General features: G+C 54.1%; 1 protein-coding gene across 4 annotated transcripts in view; it reads left to right on the top strand.

The window, feature by feature from the left end:
* The window catches only part of MEF2D (myocyte enhancer factor 2D), a 33,546-nt gene that overhangs the window by 9,599 nt on the left and 5,971 nt on the right, over positions 1–17,976 (top strand). Inside the window, exons 2-9 of one of the 4 annotated variants that reach the window (XM_070397167.1) lie at positions 6,914–7,105; positions 7,718–7,921; positions 9,570–9,704; positions 10,556–10,766; positions 10,985–11,041; positions 12,668–12,858; positions 13,320–13,340; positions 14,524–14,653. In XM_070397167.1, the coding sequence (XP_070253268.1) occupies positions 7,052–7,105; positions 7,718–7,921; positions 9,570–9,704; positions 10,556–10,766; positions 10,985–11,041; positions 12,668–12,858; positions 13,320–13,340; positions 14,524–14,653 (1,003 nt within the window). In that variant the 5' untranslated portion in view covers positions 6,914–7,051. Of the gene's footprint in view, positions 1–6,913; positions 7,106–7,717; positions 7,922–9,375; positions 9,514–9,569; positions 9,705–10,555; positions 10,767–10,984; positions 11,042–12,667; positions 12,859–13,319; positions 13,341–14,523; positions 14,654–17,976 lie in introns of all 4 variants that reach the window. The other 3 variants (XM_070397166.1, XM_070397169.1, XM_070397168.1) reach the window with 3 other exon arrangements.

Here is a 17,976-nt window from a genome sequence, read left to right as displayed (position 1 = left end):
TGGGATCTGAGACCACCTCCGCCGCAGGTCCAGCTTCCCTGGACTGGTCCTTCCCCCTCCCCCCAGCCGGCAGCCCGCCCCCAGGTCCCTTGTGGGTGAGTTAAAATTAGCTCAGTGCCCAGGCTAAAAATAGCCCCTGCCCAACCCTGAGGCTGCTGGGCTGGGGGAGGGGAGTTCCCGAGGGAGGGGAAGATGGTGGGAACCGGGTTTGGGTAGTGAGCCTGCCAAACTGAACTCTGAAGGGAGGAGGATCAGGGGTAGGGGCCTGCTTGTGCCTTTGAGAGCAGATCGCCTGTGCCTTTTAGAGTAGATCATATAGAACTCTGGGGTGAACGCAAAGAGACTGCCACGTGGGAAAGGATGGGGGAGACAGAATGGAGCCAGGAGTAGTGGGTGGGGAACAGGCGGGGTCGGGGAATGGGTGGGTAGTGAGGTGGGGGTGGAGTGAGAATTGGGCTTCCAGGAGGGGCACTGCCTTTGCTCAGACTTGGGAGAGGTAACGCCCCTACTTCAGGACCAGTACAGCGTTTGTGAAGAAAAGGCTCCCTGTCCAGGGCCTCATCTCCTGGTGCTTGGGGACCGTCACTGGGTTCACCTTCCTACCCACCTTCCAGAGCTCTTCATCATGTGCCTCTGCTTACAGGAAAGCAGTCCCAGCCTGTGGTTCACAGAGGACTGGGAAGGCTGTGAGCCCTGGGCTGGGGTGGGAATGGAGGTGGTACCCAGGGATTGAGAGTGCCCTTGGGCCTGGCGCTCACCTCTGCTCACTCTCAGGACCAGCCTGCCCTCAAGGTTGGGCGTAATCCAAAGCCTCAGGGGCAGAAATGCTCCCTCCAGCAGGGGAGGGGGAAGTGGGTCCAGTGCAGGCCCCCAAGGGCCCTTTTGCCTCTCCCCGCCCTTGCCCAAAGGGAACCTGCCCTTCTCTTGTCTGCCTCGTGGCTGGACTGCAAGTTTTCAGAGCAGGGATGGTGTCCTGTTGAATTATGCCTACCGCCAGGCCTGACATCAGGGTCTTGTCTCTTGTCTACCCACTTATCTCTGCACCTTCCTCTCTGTCTGCTCCTGCCTCTCCCTCTCTCCTATAGCCCTCTCCTTGTCTGCCTCTGCACCACCCTCAGCCTTCTTTGTGGCCTCTCTGCCTGTCCTCTGTCTCCTTCCCTACAGCTGTGTGTCTGTCCCCCTCTGTGTCTGCCTCACCCAGGCCTCCTCCCTCATTAGTGAGCAGGCTGCTTGAGGCCCCCTGACTGTGGGGGTGATGGGTAGATTGGATTGCCACCCCCTCCCCCAGCTCCTGCTGCTTATTTCATGCCCTGCAGCCCAGCCACAGGGAAGGGGCGGGAGGAGGGATGACAGCTGTCTCCAGCGCCTCCTACCTTCCCCTTCAGTCCACAGCCTGCCGCCCTGGGCAGCCCAGGAGGGAGGGATAAAAGGCCCACGTAATGAGAACTGCCTTTCTCACTGTGTGGAAGAGCAGGGTTGAAGCCATGTTGCTCTGTGACAGGGGCTGCTCGCTCAGCCTCTCTGGGCATATTTGCCCCATTTGACCAGTGCTGGTGTGGCACCGCTAAAAGCAGGTGCCTTGCATTTTCTCGGAGCCTGTGGGACAGAGGACAGATCTGGGTGGAAGGATGTGAGAGAAGGGGAGGCAGGTACTCCCCTGACACTAGCCATTGGAAGGCACTTCCTTCTGTAGCTCCCCGGGAAGGGCAGTCCTGCTGCAACTGTGCCCCAGGAGACAGCCCTGACCGCTCCCCTGCCCCCATAGGCCCCAGGCCATCCTCACACAGGAACTGAGATAGCATCATTCTGAAACCCCGAGAATAGTTTGAATATTGCTCAGGTACCAGGAGGTGTTACATTGGAGGAGGCTGAGGCCTGCTACTTCTCCCATACCCCCTCCAAACCAAGACCCCCTTTAGGGTACACTTTGCATATTATCTGCACCTCATTTGCATGTTAATATAACCCACGTGTTCCTACTGGGTCTGTAGCACAGCTTGGAAAAATGGCTGTCCATGGGATCCTTCTGGATCTCCCAAGTCTCAGGTCCCCTCAGCCCCTCCTCCTTGCCCAGAATGTTGTCAGATGAGCCTCCCACCCTGCGTCCTCTCTGCTCTCCATTTACAAAGGCTTCTCTGCAGCCCAGCTGCCATCGTTCCTCCCTCTTTGCTCCTTCTGTCTCCAGGGGAAGGCTCTACCAGATCTCTCCCTGCCTCACTCCCCACCCTGGGGAGGTCCACTCTGCCCCATCCTGTCCTGCCAGCACTGCCCCGAAGGGTGAATCAGAAGCAGCTGGAGACCTCCAAAGAGTACTTTTGGTGACACAGATGCTGTCAGCCAAAGAGGTCATAGCTGTGGCCTGCGGTCAGGATTGGGCAGGCCCTGGGGCCATCAGAGCAAGAAGGCCATCCTAGCTACTCTCCCACCCCCTCCTATCTCCATGGTAGCCCTAAGCCCTCGCAAGCCTTGGGCTCCAGGAGAAGTAGCCCAAAGCCAGTTCTTCTGGGAGGGCTTCCTAGAGGAGGAGCAGGTGGAAGAGGAAAAGAGGAATGGGGCCAGGGCAGGCCAGGGAGAAAAGGCTCACATCTGGAGAACAGATGCCAAGGCCTCTGGCTCCTGGAAGTTGGATAGGTAATTAGGTAGACTGCTAATTAAGGAGGTCCAGGTGTTCATTAAAATGTTGCTAATTGGGTAGGAGGGAAGCTTGGACAGGATAGGCCTCTATACCTTGGATTGGGTCAGTTTAGGGTCCTCTGTGCCCATTTCGGCCCCAGCCACCCCTCTTCCAAAGTCAGGGGTGAGTTATGTTCTTGTCCCAGAGCTTTCTAAGACTCTGCAACAACGTAGAATGGAGAGCAGAGAGGAAAGAGGCTGGTACTGACTGAGCCTGCTGTGTAGGAGGGCTCCTGGTTAGATAGGAGGAAGGACTGCCCAAGGTAGGGGTATCGCTTCCTCTGGCAGTGGAGGGGCAATGGGGAAGGGGCCTTGACAACATGGAATTCTAAAAAGTGCTTTGGGCTACTGGTGGGGATAGCTGTTGCCCTCCTGATTTCCCTGTCAGAGGGTGTTGGATGGGTCTCTGTGGCTTCCCTGTCTTCTCAGCCCTGATCCCTCTCACATCCTAGCTCCCCCAGCATGAGGCGGGGGTGGGGGGGGGCGGTATAGGAGATCAGCCAGGGAGCTGGTTGCCAGGCGACAGTTGCCTAAGCAACCCCATCCTCTCTATCTCCATGTGCTCAGGGCTGCTCCTTAGAAGACTTTAGAGTCTCACCCTCTATACCAGCCAACCCAAGGGTGGAGAGGGTTGAGGACTAGAGTGGCAGAGGTGGTCAGAAGGTAGATGGTTTCCAAACGGACAAGCTTCAGGTGCAGCTGGGAGAGGAAGTTAGCTGGTCCTGATTGAAAGCAGGACTGATTGAAAGACCACAAAAGGACTTCTTACAGGGTCACAAAGATAAAACAATCCTTTCTTCCTTTCAACAGATATTTCCTGAGCTTCTCCTTTCAGGGGATAGAGTGGTGAAAAAGACAAATGTGGTTCCTGCCCTCATGAAGCTTGAGTCTCATAAATGAGCCAGGCATTAAATAGAAGCACAGAATTATAATAATTTAGAGCAGCGGTCGCCAACCGGTGGTCCGTGGACCACTGGTGGTCCTTGAGGTCTGAAAGGTTGGTGACCGCTGATTTAGAGTCATGATAAGTGCTAGAAAGAAAAGAACAAGATGCCCTGAGAGTAAACAATTGGGGGAACCAAAGGAGTGAGGTTGGCTTGCAGTAATGGCTTTTCTGAGTGTCATGAGAAATAAGAATGTGTTCTCTCCCAACTCGGAGGAAGACATAGTTTTGGCCATACGTTGACAGAGGTTACATCTCAGCAAGAATTTGCTTGTGAACAAAGGGTGGTGAGAAGGAGATATAGTAAAATGGGAGGGGAAGGGCAGTGAGATGCTGTAAGCCAGAAGAATGCTGGAGTGACTGCATTTACCATCCTGGATTGGGGTCTCCAAAGCAGACCAGAGAATCCTTTTTAAAAGCCCTCTCCTTAGCCCCACTCCCCTACCTTCAGTGTGCCCTCCTCACCTCCCCTGCTAAGCTCTAGAAAATGCAGCCTTTGGATTGCACTGGGAGGCAGGGGAGCCGAAATCCTTGAGTTGGAGACTTCGTAGCAGGGGTTTGGCAGAGATTGGGGTCACAGGCAAGGAATGGTGAGGGGATAGAGCAGTTCTAGGTCCAGGTATCTGCTGGGCCACTCAGGGTTGGCTGGGCTTGTGTTGGGGTTGTCCTAGAGCCCTTATGAGGGCCACAGTGGGAGGCCCAGGCCCCATGGAGTAGGTTGAGAGCAAGGAAGAGGGGACCAGAGAGGGGTAGGGGGTCCTTCCAGGGGTGGGAAGGGAATTACATTGCTTTCTGAAGACACAGGCGGAATAGAAGCTCTCTTTCCAGCTGGGCTAGGGAAGGCCTGAGGGACAGTCCTGGTGATGGGAAAGAGTGGAGAAGGGTATTCTGGCTCCTCCCAAGTGCACAGATTCCCTACCTTCCCTCCCCCATGCCAAGATGCTGAGGCTGAGTACAGACCCTATTGTGGAACATTGGCCATGGTTGAGTGGAGCTAAAAAGGCTCAGCCATTGGAAACGGGGGTGGGGGGTGAGGGGAATGGTTCCTAATTACAGGTGTCTATTATCAAACACCTCTCCCCACCTCCCTTGACTTTGCAGTGGGGTCTCTGATAGGGGTGCTGTGGAAGGGAAATTCTGGAGGGAAGTGCTGGGTTTCTATGGTCTGGGCTCCTCTCAGGACCCAGTCAGAGAGGCTTTAGAAAGCATGACTCCCACCCTAGCTGGTCTGGCTCAGTGGATAGAGCGGTGGCCTGTGGATTGAAGGGTCCCAAGTTCGATTCCAGTCAAGGGCACATGCCAGGGTTGCAGGCTCAATCCCCACTAGGGGGGTGTGCAGGAGGCAGCTGATCAATGATTCTCTCTCATCATTGATGTTTCTATCTCTCCCTCTTCCTTCCTCTCTGAAATCAATAAAAAATATATATTTTTTTTTAAAAGGGAAAGAAAGCATGAGTCCCATGCTCACTGCGCCCTCCACCATCTCTGATGCAAAGACTCCTGAAATCAAAGAGCTGGAGGGACCCTGGGATTAATTCATGCCTCCAGCCCCCCAGGGCTCACCCAGCCTGTTGGGGCGCTGCCCACACACCTGAAAGCATGCACCTTTTCAGGCTCAGGCTGAGCTCTCATTCCTGTGTCCCCCTCCCCTCCCAAGGTATTTCCAGGATTGTATAGTACAGGGGCCCCATTTCCCATTCTGGCTCTGGAATTGGAGCTGTTCAACCAATGGGCCATGACGGTTTATACCAACAGATGTACTGAGACAGACTCCCGCCGGTGCCTGCACCCCCGGCTTTCAGCAGTCTCCTGTGGGTACACCATAGGCTCTGTGTTTTCTCTTTGTGCTTCAAGGTGAACAAGGTTGGGAAGCACTATTTAGATTGAACTTGGGTTCTAGACTCGGCCCATTCCTTTAGAGTAGGAATCAGCAAACTGTGGCCCATGCATGTTCGTATAAATCTAGTTCCGTTAGAACACAGCCACACTCATTCATCTGTGTGTTGTCTACAGCTGCTTTCATGCTACAATGGCAGTGTAGGCCTGCAAAGTCTGAAATATTTATTATCTGGCCCCTCACAGAAAAAAATTGCCAACCCCTGGTCTAGAGGGGTGATTTGTTTGTTTGTTTGTTTATAGCAACAGAACCCTTCAAAAAATTATAGGTTTAGGCCCACTGAGTGAAATGGACTGATGTGGAAGTGGTTGGAGAGATAGGGGGTCTGCAGCCCCAGCCTCACTCTGGAATACCAGGCTCCAGGGCGTCATGAGCTGGGTGTGAGGATCTCTGCTCTAGACTTGCTCTGGTATGTTCTTTGTTGTTTTTTTTTAAGATTTTAAAATAAATTATATATTTTTTAAAAAATTAGTTTTTCTTGATTTCAGAGAGAGGAAGGGAGAGGGAGAAACATCAGTGATGAGAGAAAATCATTGACCGGCTGCCTCCTGCACGCCCCCTGCCCCCTTCCCTCCCCCAGGATCGAGCCTGCAACCCAAGCATATACCTTGACTGGGAATCGAACTGTGACCTCCTGGTTCATGGGTCAACACTCAACCACTGAGCCACACCAGCTGGGCTAAATTAATTTTTAGAGAGAAAGAGAGAGAGAGAAACATAAATGTGAGAGCAAAACATCAATTAGCTGCCTCCTTCACGCCCACTACTGGGGATCGAGCCTGCAACCCATTCATGTGCCTTGATTGGGAATTGAACCAGCAACCTTTAGGTGCATGGGATGATGCCCAACCAGCTGAGCCACACTGGCCAGGGCTCTGGTATGTTCTTGATACAGGGATGCAGAATCACTCCCATGTGGCACCAGGTAAACTGTGCCAGCTGCATGGACTTGGCAGGTGTTCACTCAACAAGTTCTCTGCACCAAGCTCCAGCACAAGAGCCACTGTTCTAGGCCAGAGGGACCGCTGGTGAGCCCAGGTGTCTCTACTCTGAGAGAAGGAAGTGGCTGAGATGTTCTCTAAGACCCAGACCCTTAGAAGCCAGGGAGCTCCATGTACTCCATCTGACCTGGAACCTGAGGGCAGCAGTGATGGCATGGAAAGGGCCTGGACCAGAGTCCTGGGCTCTGAGTGTGAGGTCCAGCTTGTGCCTGGCTGTGGCATGCCGTCCCCTCGGGTTGCCACCCTGTCCTCACTTTGAGGATGGGGCTCAGACACTGACAGCCTCTCCCAGAGGTGCTGTGGACCTGGCCTGTGTGCCCGAGGAGTGGCCTGTGTGCCCGAGGAGCAGGGCTGAGGATTGCTAGGACTGACTGTCTTGTCATGACCTTCTCCTCCCAGGAGGCTGTGCAGAAGGTGTCCTGCAGACCATGAACTGAGCACTGGTCCCAGACCGTTCATGAGCACAGTGTGAGGTGTGCCGAGACCTGCCACCCAGCGATCCCCTCCCCTCCCTAGCACTGAGGATCCTCAGAGAAGATGGGGAGGAAAAAGATTCAGATCCAGCGAATCACCGATGAGCGGAACCGACAGGTGAGGAGGTCCTAGGGCCACACAATGTGGATGAGGGCAGGGAGCTGGCCTCTGCCTCTGTTCCTTACAGCCACTCCAAGAGGGCTTCCTGGAGGAAGGGGTCTCTGAAGGCTATTATGAAAGGAGAAGGACTAAGTTGGGAAAAAGAGGAGCCCCCACCTCCTTGCAGCTGTTAGAATTCTGTGTCCCAGAACACCTGCTGCTGATGCAACCATACAAACCTATGCCCAGGAGCCCTGCCCAGGAGCCATATGCCCTGGGCATGCCCCCTTTCCCAAGATGAATCCTTCCCTCTTCCTGCCCCAGGGGAAGAGTCAGGAAGTCCTTCTGTTCTCCTTCCTTGACCTCATTATCGTTCCCAGAACAGATGTGGAGGTCGGTGCATCTGAATCCTCTGCCTTCAGTGAGTTAGCTGTGGGCTATGTCGTGGCCATGTGTTGGCCGAGGGGTGCTGGCCTGTTTCTTCCTCAGGCCAGGGGCTCCTGAAAAGAGAGCTGTGTCACCCTGAGATGGGGGCTCCCAAGAAGGGGCTGTGTCCAGCTGCCTGTAGGTGGGGACTCCTGGGCCGGCCTTGACTGAGCCAGATCTGGCTGCCCACCCACCCACCTGCAGGTGACATTCACCAAGCGGAAGTTCGGGCTCATGAAGAAGGCGTATGAGTTAAGCGTGTTATGCGACTGCGAGATCGCGCTCATCATCTTCAACCACTCCAACAAGCTGTTCCAGTACGCCAGCACCGACATGGACAAGGTGCTGCTCAAGTACACAGAGTACAACGAGCCGCACGAGAGCCGCACCAATGCTGACATCATCGAGGTGGGCCCACGCACGGGACCCCGCCCACCCCTGCCTGCCACCCAACATCACGTGCCCATGCAGCACGCACCCACAGGCCTGGCCTGCCTGTGCACGCGCAGGTGTACACCTGCCCTTATAGCTCCTCACCTGTGTGCACCAACATATAAACCCACGTCCTCTCACACAAACCCTAGGCTGAAGAGGAAGGAGGGGCAGTGAGTACATGTCAGGTGTGGCTGCCCACCCAGCCCACTCCCACTGCAGCCCTCAGAGGCTTTCTGCTTGTCTGTCAGGCATGGCATGACCTCTCCTCCATCTTTTCTCAAGTTCTCTCTCTCGGTGTCTGTCTGTCCCCTTTCTCTGCTACTGCATCCGACTCTACCTTTGTCTCCCTCTTTGTTTTTGTCTCTCCTGCTGTCTCTGTCCCTTTTTGGGTCCCATAGCCCTACGTTCTGTTTCAAAGAGGGCTGCCATTGTGAACTGTTGAGAGACAGGGGCTTTGGGGTCCAGTTCTGGCCTTTACTGGCCACATGACCTTGGCAGAGGGGTTGGCCTCCCAGAGCTTTGATGCTCACCCACCGCCACGAAATGGGGCCAGTGCCTGCTTTGAAGGGTGTTGTGGGAATTGAATGAGACGGTCCAGTTCTTGCTCCTCACACAAGGTATTCATGCCTTTGGGCATATGAACTTGTGTCAGTGGAGAAGGATGTAGTGAGACTTTAACTCAGAGATTTGGAGGAAATTCCCTTATTTTTATATTAGAGAAAACAGATTTCCTCAGGACTAGAATGTAAAATCTGCATTCATTTTAAAGACAAAACAAGTATCTATGAAGATGTTTTGATTCTTGAGAGGGCAGCTTTGAGGTCTACTCCAGACCCACCAGGTATGTCCTTACTTTATGGCCACATGTGAGAAGCTCTGACCTTGGGCAAGGGCAGCAGATGGGGTGGTACATGGAGCTCAGTCAAAGCTAGTTCCTCTGTTGCCTTTCTCTCTCTTGTCTCTCTACCTCTCTGTCTCATTTCTATTTCTCTCCCCTCCATCTTCTAAGCAGAGCCCAGGGATCGAGCTAGGCAAAGCCAGCCCTGAGTACCTTCCCCTGGGGAACGCTCCGTGCCTTTGTGCAGAGCTGGCCATGGGTGGTAAGGCAGGGGCTGGCCAGAGCACCGTCCTCCCAACGCCCAGAGCCCTCCCCACCTATCACCTTCGAGGCACATGTCTCTGCCCCACGTGCATTCTCTGGTCTATGCCCACCTTCCATGTGACCCCTGCATGCTGATGCCTCCCAGTCAGCTGCATCTTCACACAGTGCCCCAGAGGGGAGGGAGGGTGGCACTGAGGAATTGGGCTGGGGAGTTGCTGGGACCCCTGAGGAAGGAGGTTGGAGAACAGTTAAGGGCTGAAAGAACTCCAGAGAGATGGGTGTGGGAGGACCCTCACCTCTGCTGACAGTAGCGGTGCGGTTACAGACCCTGAGGAAGAAGGGCTTCAACGGCTGCGACAGCCCTGAGCCGGACGGGGAGGACTCGCTGGAACAGAGCCCCCTGCTGGAGGACAAGTACCGGCGCGCCAGCGAGGAGCTCGACGGGCTCTTCCGGCGCTATGGGGTGAGCCCCACTCACTCTCTCTCTGTTGGCCCCCCTTCCGGCCCCTTCCCCCCCAGGCGCTGCACAAGAAGCACAGGGAATGTGAGAGCCCTGAGGTGGACGAGGTGTTTGCCCTGACCCCCCAGACGGAGGAGAAATATAAAAAGATAGACGAGGAGTTTGATAAAATGATGCAGAGTTATAGACTGGCCGTGAGTAGTAGCATGGAGGAGAGCCTCCCTGTGGTGCATGGTGTGGCTTTGCGCCCCGCCCGCCCTGGCCCTCTGCTGCCTCTGATGGATGTTCTGCTCTGAGCCATGCTGGGGCTATTGGTGATTCCTAAGGAACCTCTGACCTTGATTGTGATAAACCTGTGACCCTCGCTGAGCCTCACTTGGATGGAGCATAAGCCAGAGAGGCCTGGACTGTCCCCCTCACCAGCAAGAAATGTGTAGATGACGTGAGATCCTTAGATGACAGGAATGTAGACAATGTGCTATTGTCTGGATCTTTTGAGGGGAAAGGCCCCCTTGGGCCTGCTCTGACACCCCAGGCTCAGATGCTTAGTAGCATTGTTTAGGGAAGTCAGAGGCTGCTAAAGGGAAAGGCAGTGAGGTGGGGTGAGCACCTACAGTAGGCCAGTGGATGAGAGATGGCAAGTGAAATGATGCCCGGACCCATGTGCAGGCCTGTAACAGCTGTGTGTGTGAGTTTGGGTCTGTACTCAGGGCCTCTAACCTGCTCCCTGTGTGTCCTGCCTGGCTGAGGACTAACCCACCTCTACTAGGGGGTTCCAGGTGTCCCTGGTCCTGTCTGTAGTGAACAGAGCCTTGTTCTCGTTCTCTGGGCCGGAGCTGCATCCCAGAGCAGTCCCACCAATGCACTTCCTTGGTGGGAGTGGCAGGCAGGACTCCAAAAGGGCCCAAGGCAGAGAGATGGAGCTGCTGGCCCTAGATCGAGTGCACAGCCCAACACTAGAAGAACCCTCGCCTGCTTTCTCAGGCAAAGTGGGTCCAAGGTAAGAGGTCGCCCTGCCTGACCCGCCTCTCCATTTTCTGTCTAGTCAGCTGTCCCGGCCCCCAACTTTGCCATGCCTGTGACAGTGCCCGTGTCCAATCAGAGCTCACTGCAGTTCAGCAATCCCAGCAGTTCCCTGGTCACCCCTTCCCTGGTGACATCATCCCTCACGGACCCACGGCTCCTGTCCCCCCAGCAGCCAGCACTACAGAGGAACAGTGTGTCTCCTGGTCTGCCCCAGCGCCCAGCCAGTGCAGGTGAGTGGGCTGCAGGTGGGTGGGTGAGGTGGAAATGAGGTGTGATGGGGGCTTGGGATTCCATTTTCAATAGAGAGTATTTCCCTTCACCTGCACAGCATTCTCCCATTGATATGGCTCCTGAGGGAAGGAACTATGACTCCTGTCCTGTTCAGTCCCCAAGACTCACTCTGGAGGGGACGTCTTGTCAGCTCATCACGGTTCTGTTTGTCTTCCAGGGGCCATGCTGGGGGGCGACCTCAACAGTGCTAATGGAGCCTGCCCCAGCCCTGTTGGTAAGAACTGCTGCCCTCGCCGGGGGAAGGGGAGGTCCTGCCCAAGAGTCCAGGGACAAAGAAGGACCTAGATTACAGGAGGAGAAGGTCCCAGGGCCTGAATGGGAGGATTTCTAAGCCCTGAGGTTTTTTTTGTCTGTAGCAATGATTGGAGTGGAGCTATAGGCTCAGAGAATTCTGGACAAATGATTGGAGGTGAAGATTCAAGTTTTTCCAGTTGAGCAGGACATCTGGTTGGGATCTGAAGGATGGAAATATATCTCGTGTTGCCAATGGGCAGTAGGCACAGACTGACACACATACTTACATACACACGCGTAGACATTCTCACTCATAGAAATATCCAGACATTCAGTGTGCACTGTGTGCACACATCTACAAGCCCCAGAAGAAAGGCACACACACCCCCACCCAGCAGCTGACAGTCCCTCCTGCCTTGTGCTGTTGTCCGGCTGGTTACTATGACTCCGAATGTCACCATTGACGTCACCCTGACATTCCTGCCATTCCCGGAGTGATCTGGGAATTGGGATGGAAGCAGCCACACACTTACAGAGCAGCAGTGTGCTCTCAGGCACCAGAGCAGTGACACTTCTGATTGTGGTTACCCCCCACCTCTGGGCTTTAGAATCCCCCTTTAGCACCACGCACCATATCCTAGCCTGTTGGCAGTGATTGTGTATGGGGTCAGGAAATGGGGGAAATGCGTGAATACGCTCCCTCTCTGAGCAGAGGGCCAGACAAATGCCTGCAGACCTTACGGAGGCAGCGGTACTTGTGGGCCCTCAGGCCTGGCATGTGGAAAGTGGTGAGGGCCCTAGCTTGGCTTCTAGCCAGCTGTGTGGCCCTAGAGAAGTCATTAATACCTCTGTCAACCAGGCCTTCTGTACATAGGGCTAATGATACATGTCCTGACCACCTTGAGGATTAGTGTGAGGATTAAATGAGATAATATGCTTGTGAAAGCCCCAAGTAGGTTGTGGAGTATGTAAGGATAGTTATTGTGCTTGTTATTACCAGCCTAATTATGGTGGTGGCTGGGTTATCAGTCCCCCATGCCAGGAAGAACACCCCCACTAGTGAATGGCTCATCTTCCCCAGAGCTGAGGGCATCTTGGCATGGGCTCATCCAAATCATCGTGCCCCCAGCTCATTGCAAGGGGAGCAGCCTGAGTGGTTGATTTGCCCTGGTGAGCAGAATCCTCACTGAGGCCCAAATTCCAGGCTGCCACCCCTTCTCCAACCTGGGTCATTGTGGGCCCAGTCAGAGGCAGGTAGTGGGATCACAAGGTGCTGGAGTTCCTGCCCATGGGTACCAAAGAGAGGAAAGGTGGGGAGAAGGCGTGGCTGCAGAAGAACCTCTTGAATATTGTGGTTTCCATTTCCAGTTCTTCCTACCAACCTCAGAACTCCTACCACCCAGTCCCACACGTAGCTCAGAGCCAGGAGGATGAACCAATGGTTCGGTAGTCAGGAGTCTTAGGGGAAAGTCAGATAGCTCAGTACCCACTCAAAGCCTGGGCGTGGCTTTGAGAGGACTGGGTGACCGGAGTACTGGCAAGGGGGCAGTTAACAGGGCTGAGGGGTGGGTCCATGTTTTTCCTTCTGTCCTCATCTCTTCTCCAGGGAATGGCTATGTCAGTGCTCGGGCTTCCCCTGGCCTCCTCCCCGTGGCCAATGGCAACAGCTTAAACAAGGTCATCCCTGCCAAGTCTCCACCCCCACCCACCCACAGCGCCCAGCTTGGAGCCCCCAGCCGCAAGCCCGACCTGAGGGTCATCACTTCCCAGGGAGGGAAGGGGTTAATGCACCACTTGGTGAGTGGGGTTTGGACAGGGGCTGGGGAATGGGCGCGTGGAGGGAGGAAAGAGCCGATCTCCAGCAGAGATGTGAAGGTCACCCAGCAGTTAGGACTTGCCAAGAGAGACCATGAAGCATGGCTGGGAAGAAGTCCCAGAGGCTTTACAAAAGGTTGGAACACAGAAGTACCAGCCTCAAAGGCAGTAAAGGGAACAGGATTGGGAGAGACTGTTCTGTAGCAGGAAGAGATCTGCCATCACAGCAGAGGGATGGGAACTAGATTGCGAGGGTTTCCCACCTGATGGACATTGGGATGTGGCGTCTGTGGAAACCCATCAGGGCAGTGAGGAGCTCTGTGCTTCTAGGCTGTAGAGCCTTCCCACTCTCAGGCAGAGGTGGGAGGGTGTGGGGACAGTGGTGTGCGGGGAAGGTGGAGACAAGAGACTGAACCATCCCTTGGTTTTATTTCTGCTCCCAGACTGAGGACCATTTAGATCTGGTAAGTGAGGCTGTGAGATATTTGCTGTGGCTTTGAATTCTGGGTCATCCCCTTGCTCTGTGGCCCCCAGCATGGAACATGTGTGTGCCCTTGTCCTTTTGCCTGTGTGTGCAGTGTGTGTTGTTTGGTTGCTTGCTGGGAGCTCCAAGCAGGATGCAAAGGTGAATGGGGCAGGGTCAGACATGCATGTGTTTGTACATGTGTGTATGTAGATGTGTTACTGTGATGTTGCATTCCTGCAGGCACACCTTTCTCTGTGTGTATATGGGTGTGCCAGGGGAGTGGGCTAGGCCTTGCCCCAGGCCTTGTCCTAGGATGCCTGGATTAGGCCCTTGGACGAGAGGCTGGGCTGCACTTGCCCCCCGACTCTGCTCAGGCCCACCACATTCTTGGCACCCAGCGCAGGACCTCATAAAAGGGGTACCAGCCAGACAATAATATTCGTTTTCCAGGGAAGCCGAGGCTTAAGGTGAGGCCAGAGATGTCCTTGATGGGGGGCTTCCCCATTTCCCTTCTGTCTCCTGTACTCCCTTCTGCACAGCCTGTCTCACAGGCGTTCAGAGGCATACCCAGCCGCTTTCCTTCACACACCTACATACTCACCCTCAGCCAGGATGGGGCGGGGGCTCCTCCCGCCCCAGTTCCCTGATGGGAGGCCAGTGAGGCTGGAAAAGGCAGGCAGGCTTTGGCGGCCAACACGGCAGCAGTTTCGGCCTCAGCGTGGAGTTGGAATAAACAAGTGAGTCAGCAGCAGATGGAGCTGACAGCCCCACACACGTGTGTGCATACACGCAGGCACACGCATTCCGTCACAGATGCCAGCACGCCTCTCCCCAGGCATGTGCTGCTGTGTGATAGATGGAGAGCAGACTCCAGAGGCATCAGCCAGGAGAAGAATGGCTCTCCCTTCTCTCCTCTGCCCTCGGAGAGCTTGGTGCCGGGCCACAGGGCAAGCATTCCTCTCTGTGTGTAGGTGTGAATGGATTTGTGTGGCATGTTTCTCTCTGTGGATCCCAGTCTTGAATGCAACAGCATGTGTTTGTGTATCTTCGGGGCCTCTGCTGAGGCCTCCCATCTGGGCCTTGGGACTCAGAGACCCCAGCTTGGCCTTGGAATGGAGGGCCAGGATCAAGCAACCCGCCCCCCCATCTACCACCTCTTGACAGACAATTTTCTCCTGCAGAACAATGCCCAGCGCCTTGGGGCCTCCCAGTCTACCCACTCGCTCACCACCCCAGTGGTTTCCGTGGCAACACCGAGTTTACTCAGCCAGGGCCTCCCCTTCTCTTCCATGCCCACCACCTACAACACAGGTGAGTGTTCAGGTGGCCTGAGCTGTGTGCACATGGCCTTGGGACGGGAGGGGCCAGAGAGGGCACATGAGATATTCTCTGGGGACACCCTAATCGGAGGAAGGCCATTGATTTGGGAGAGCCCTACGTAATTAAGGTTGCCAGATTTAGCCAATAGAAACATACAATGCCTAGTTACATTTGAATTTCAGCTAAAACAATGAATAATTTTTTAGTATGTCTCTCAGACATTCTTCTGTAAAATATGTCCCCAGATATACTTATGCTAAAAAAAGTATTCATTATTTTGTCTGAAATTCAGATTTAACTGGGTATTCCTTATTTTTTTATTTTTTTGTTCATCCTCACCCAAGGATATTTTTTCCATTGGTTTTTAGAAAGACTGGAAAGGAGGGGGAGAGGGGGAGAGAGACAGAAACCGAGACATCAATGTGAGAAAGACACATCGATTGGTTGCCTCCCAAACGCACCCTGACCAGGACCAGGATTGAACCTGTAACCCTTCAAAGCTTGGGCCAATGCTCTAACACTGAGTCACACCCTTTTTTTAAAATATAAGACCTAATGGAGAAGGGAAGCCCTGTCCTTAGGGAGCCTCCCATTAGGAGAAGCCAGTACAGGGGTGAGCAGGTGATTCAGGCCACCAGGGTTGGGGAGTAGGGAGGCAGACATGGTCAGTTCAGTGAGGCTTCTTAGAGGAGACGAATGAAGGAATGAGGGAGAGAAGAGAGAGAGGCTGAGCAGGCCAGAGTGAAGGATTCATCCAGGTTCCGGGGAAGGCTGCTGGAACTGCCTTGGTGGTGGAGTCTTAAGGGGGCAAGGAGGAGGAGGACTGAGAAAGATTGAGGAGAGAGATCTGAAGACGTGAGGGAGGCCTCTAGGAAGAAGAATTCAGACAGGACATTCAGTGCCCAGGCGGCTCCTAGGTACCCAGAGCTGTCCTGGCCTGTGTCACCCACTCACATTCTCCCGGGAACAGTCTGTGACACTCCTAGCCTTCCTCGCCTGCACTACAAGCTGCAGTGTCGGGGAGCACTGCCCAGAGGGAAATGCCATGTCACTTTGTTTCAGAGCATGTGTGTGGCTGGGAACCTGGTCTGTTTCCCTGCTGTTCCCCAGGTTCTTTGACCTGCGAGTGGCTTGTGTTGGGGCTGTTTTATGATGAGGGCAGACTAGATCAAAAGATCCTTCAACTTCACTCCCCTCTCCAAGCCCCCATTCCAGAGTTGAAGCACCCTAGGTCCCAGACATCAGTATAAATACCCACGAAATCTCACCTCTTCCCCATGTGTATAAATCCGGAACCGGCCCTGTATGTAGGAAGCCCCTGGGGGTGGGTAGGACAGCTGTTGCGGAACCAGACTCTGGCATGGTACCTGTGTCCAGATTTTATCATCCAGGTGTCGTACAGCCCCTGTTCCCATGTGTCCTCCCATGCATGCACACACTCTCAGCTTGTTATGTCCTCGGGCAGTTTCAGAGGGGATTGCTCCAGATGGCCGAATCCCTGGGGCCCATCTCTTCATCTGTGAGAGTTGTGAGTGGACAGGAGGTCTCTGGGGCTCGTCCAGCCCTGCCAGTTGGGGCTGGGCCTGGCTAGAAAAACCAGTTGCCTGAGGACAGCCAAGGGTGGTTGGCAGAGGGCAGCACAGAACACTTTTCAGGAGCTGTTGTTTTTTTGGAATCCCAGGGAGGTGATTTTCTGCCATCTTCTTGGGTCTCCTGTCACTCTGTGAAGAAGGAGGGAGGTTAGTGGGTGTCAGTGACCTGGGGCAGGTGCTCAGCAGGCCAGACTTTGTCACTGTGGTGAGAGAAGATGCTGATGCTGGGACTGCCCTTGGAGCCCTGTGAGAGGTGTGTGGCCTTCCTCACATCCTCTCGGCAGCCAGGGCTCCAGTTCCTCTGGCTGCAGGAGTGGTTCCAACAGCAGAGAGTTCAGGTGACTCTAGATACATAAATAAAACCCTCACGAACACATGCTGTTTAGTTGTTTACCGTACAGTCCTAGTCCCCAGTTCAGGTTCCGGCTGGGGGTGATCTGCCTATGGTAATGTCTTCGTAAGGGACAGGCCTGGCCCCTGTTAACCCTGGCTCAGAGGTCTGGCTTGTGGACATGCCAGGAGCAGGCCCAGTGGGCTGCCAGGTGACCTGCAGGCCACGTTCCTCTTACCTAGGAAGAGCTAAGCCTCTTGGAGAGCCCAGTCTCCGGGTAGATGGGGCTGGAGTGTGCTGGGAAAGTGAGGGACTAGGAGTTGAGTCTCAACCATTCACTCGCTGAAGAACGTTGGGCAGGTGATGCGCTTTTCTGTGCTTGGCTTCCTTGTTTATATAATGAGTGTTTGAAATAGTCGGTCCTAGGGGCCCCTTTTTGCCCTTGCTCTGCTTTTTAAATGTAAGCATCTCAGAGCTCCCGGCTCACGTTAATGAGGCCAGAGGCAAGCACGGACCATCTCTCTGGGGTGAGATTTAAAAGTAATAAAGAGGCTCTGCCATTGGCTCTCTCTGTGACCTGGGGCGTTCCTCAGACTTGAGGGTGCAGTTGCCTCCTTTGTAAATTAATAATAATAAGTAAATCTTTTGAATATTTACTCTGTGCCAGACACTGTTCTACATGCTTCATGTGTGTTTTGTTGTTGCTGTTTTGTTACTTTTCACCGGAGGATATTTTTTCCATTGATTTTTAGAGAGACTGGAAGGAGGGAGAGGGAAGAGAGAGAGAGAGACAGAGTCATCAATGGGAGAGAGACACATCAATTGGTTGCCTCCTGAACACACCCCAGTCGGGGCTGGGGATTGAACCTGCAACCCAGGTACGTGCCTTTGACGGGGAATAAAACCCGCAGCCCTTCGGTGCTTGGGCTGGCGCTCTAACCACTGAGCACACCACTCAGAGCGTGCTTCCCTGTGTATTAACTCAGACCTCACAACAGCTGTGTGGTATAGGCAGGATTATTGCCTCCAGTTTATGGAGCGTAAGTAGCTTGCCCAAGGTCACATGACCTATAATGGAGGTAGCCCGGAAGTTTGACCTCATCGCTCATGCCTGTAACCTTATTGTTATGTTGCACAGATAATGCTGTCTTCTGGAGCGGATGGCCCCTGAGTAAGAGCTTGGTGGCACAGTGCTGCTGTGATGGGAGGAGGGGCGCGCGTGTCCTCCTCCTCCCACAGTGCAGTCACCTTACGCTCCTTAGGGAAGACATTTTCTAAACTGTTCCAAACAGGATGCAACATGAAACATTACAGTGCTGTGTAAATTGTGAAACATCTATGGCTCTGTTTGTTCTGTGACAGTGCAAATATCACAGTTTCTTTATTGAGAC

This window comes from Myotis yumanensis, unplaced genomic scaffold (genome assembly GCF_028538775.1).
Source record: "Myotis yumanensis isolate MYYU_CA2020_CCGP unplaced genomic scaffold, mMyoYum1.0.hap1 SCAF_17, whole genome shotgun sequence".
NCBI classification, from domain to species: Eukaryota; Metazoa; Chordata; class Mammalia; order Chiroptera; family Vespertilionidae; genus Myotis; species Myotis yumanensis.
Note: the sequence above shows the minus strand (reverse complement) of the source record. Positions and strands in the feature narration are given on the sequence as shown.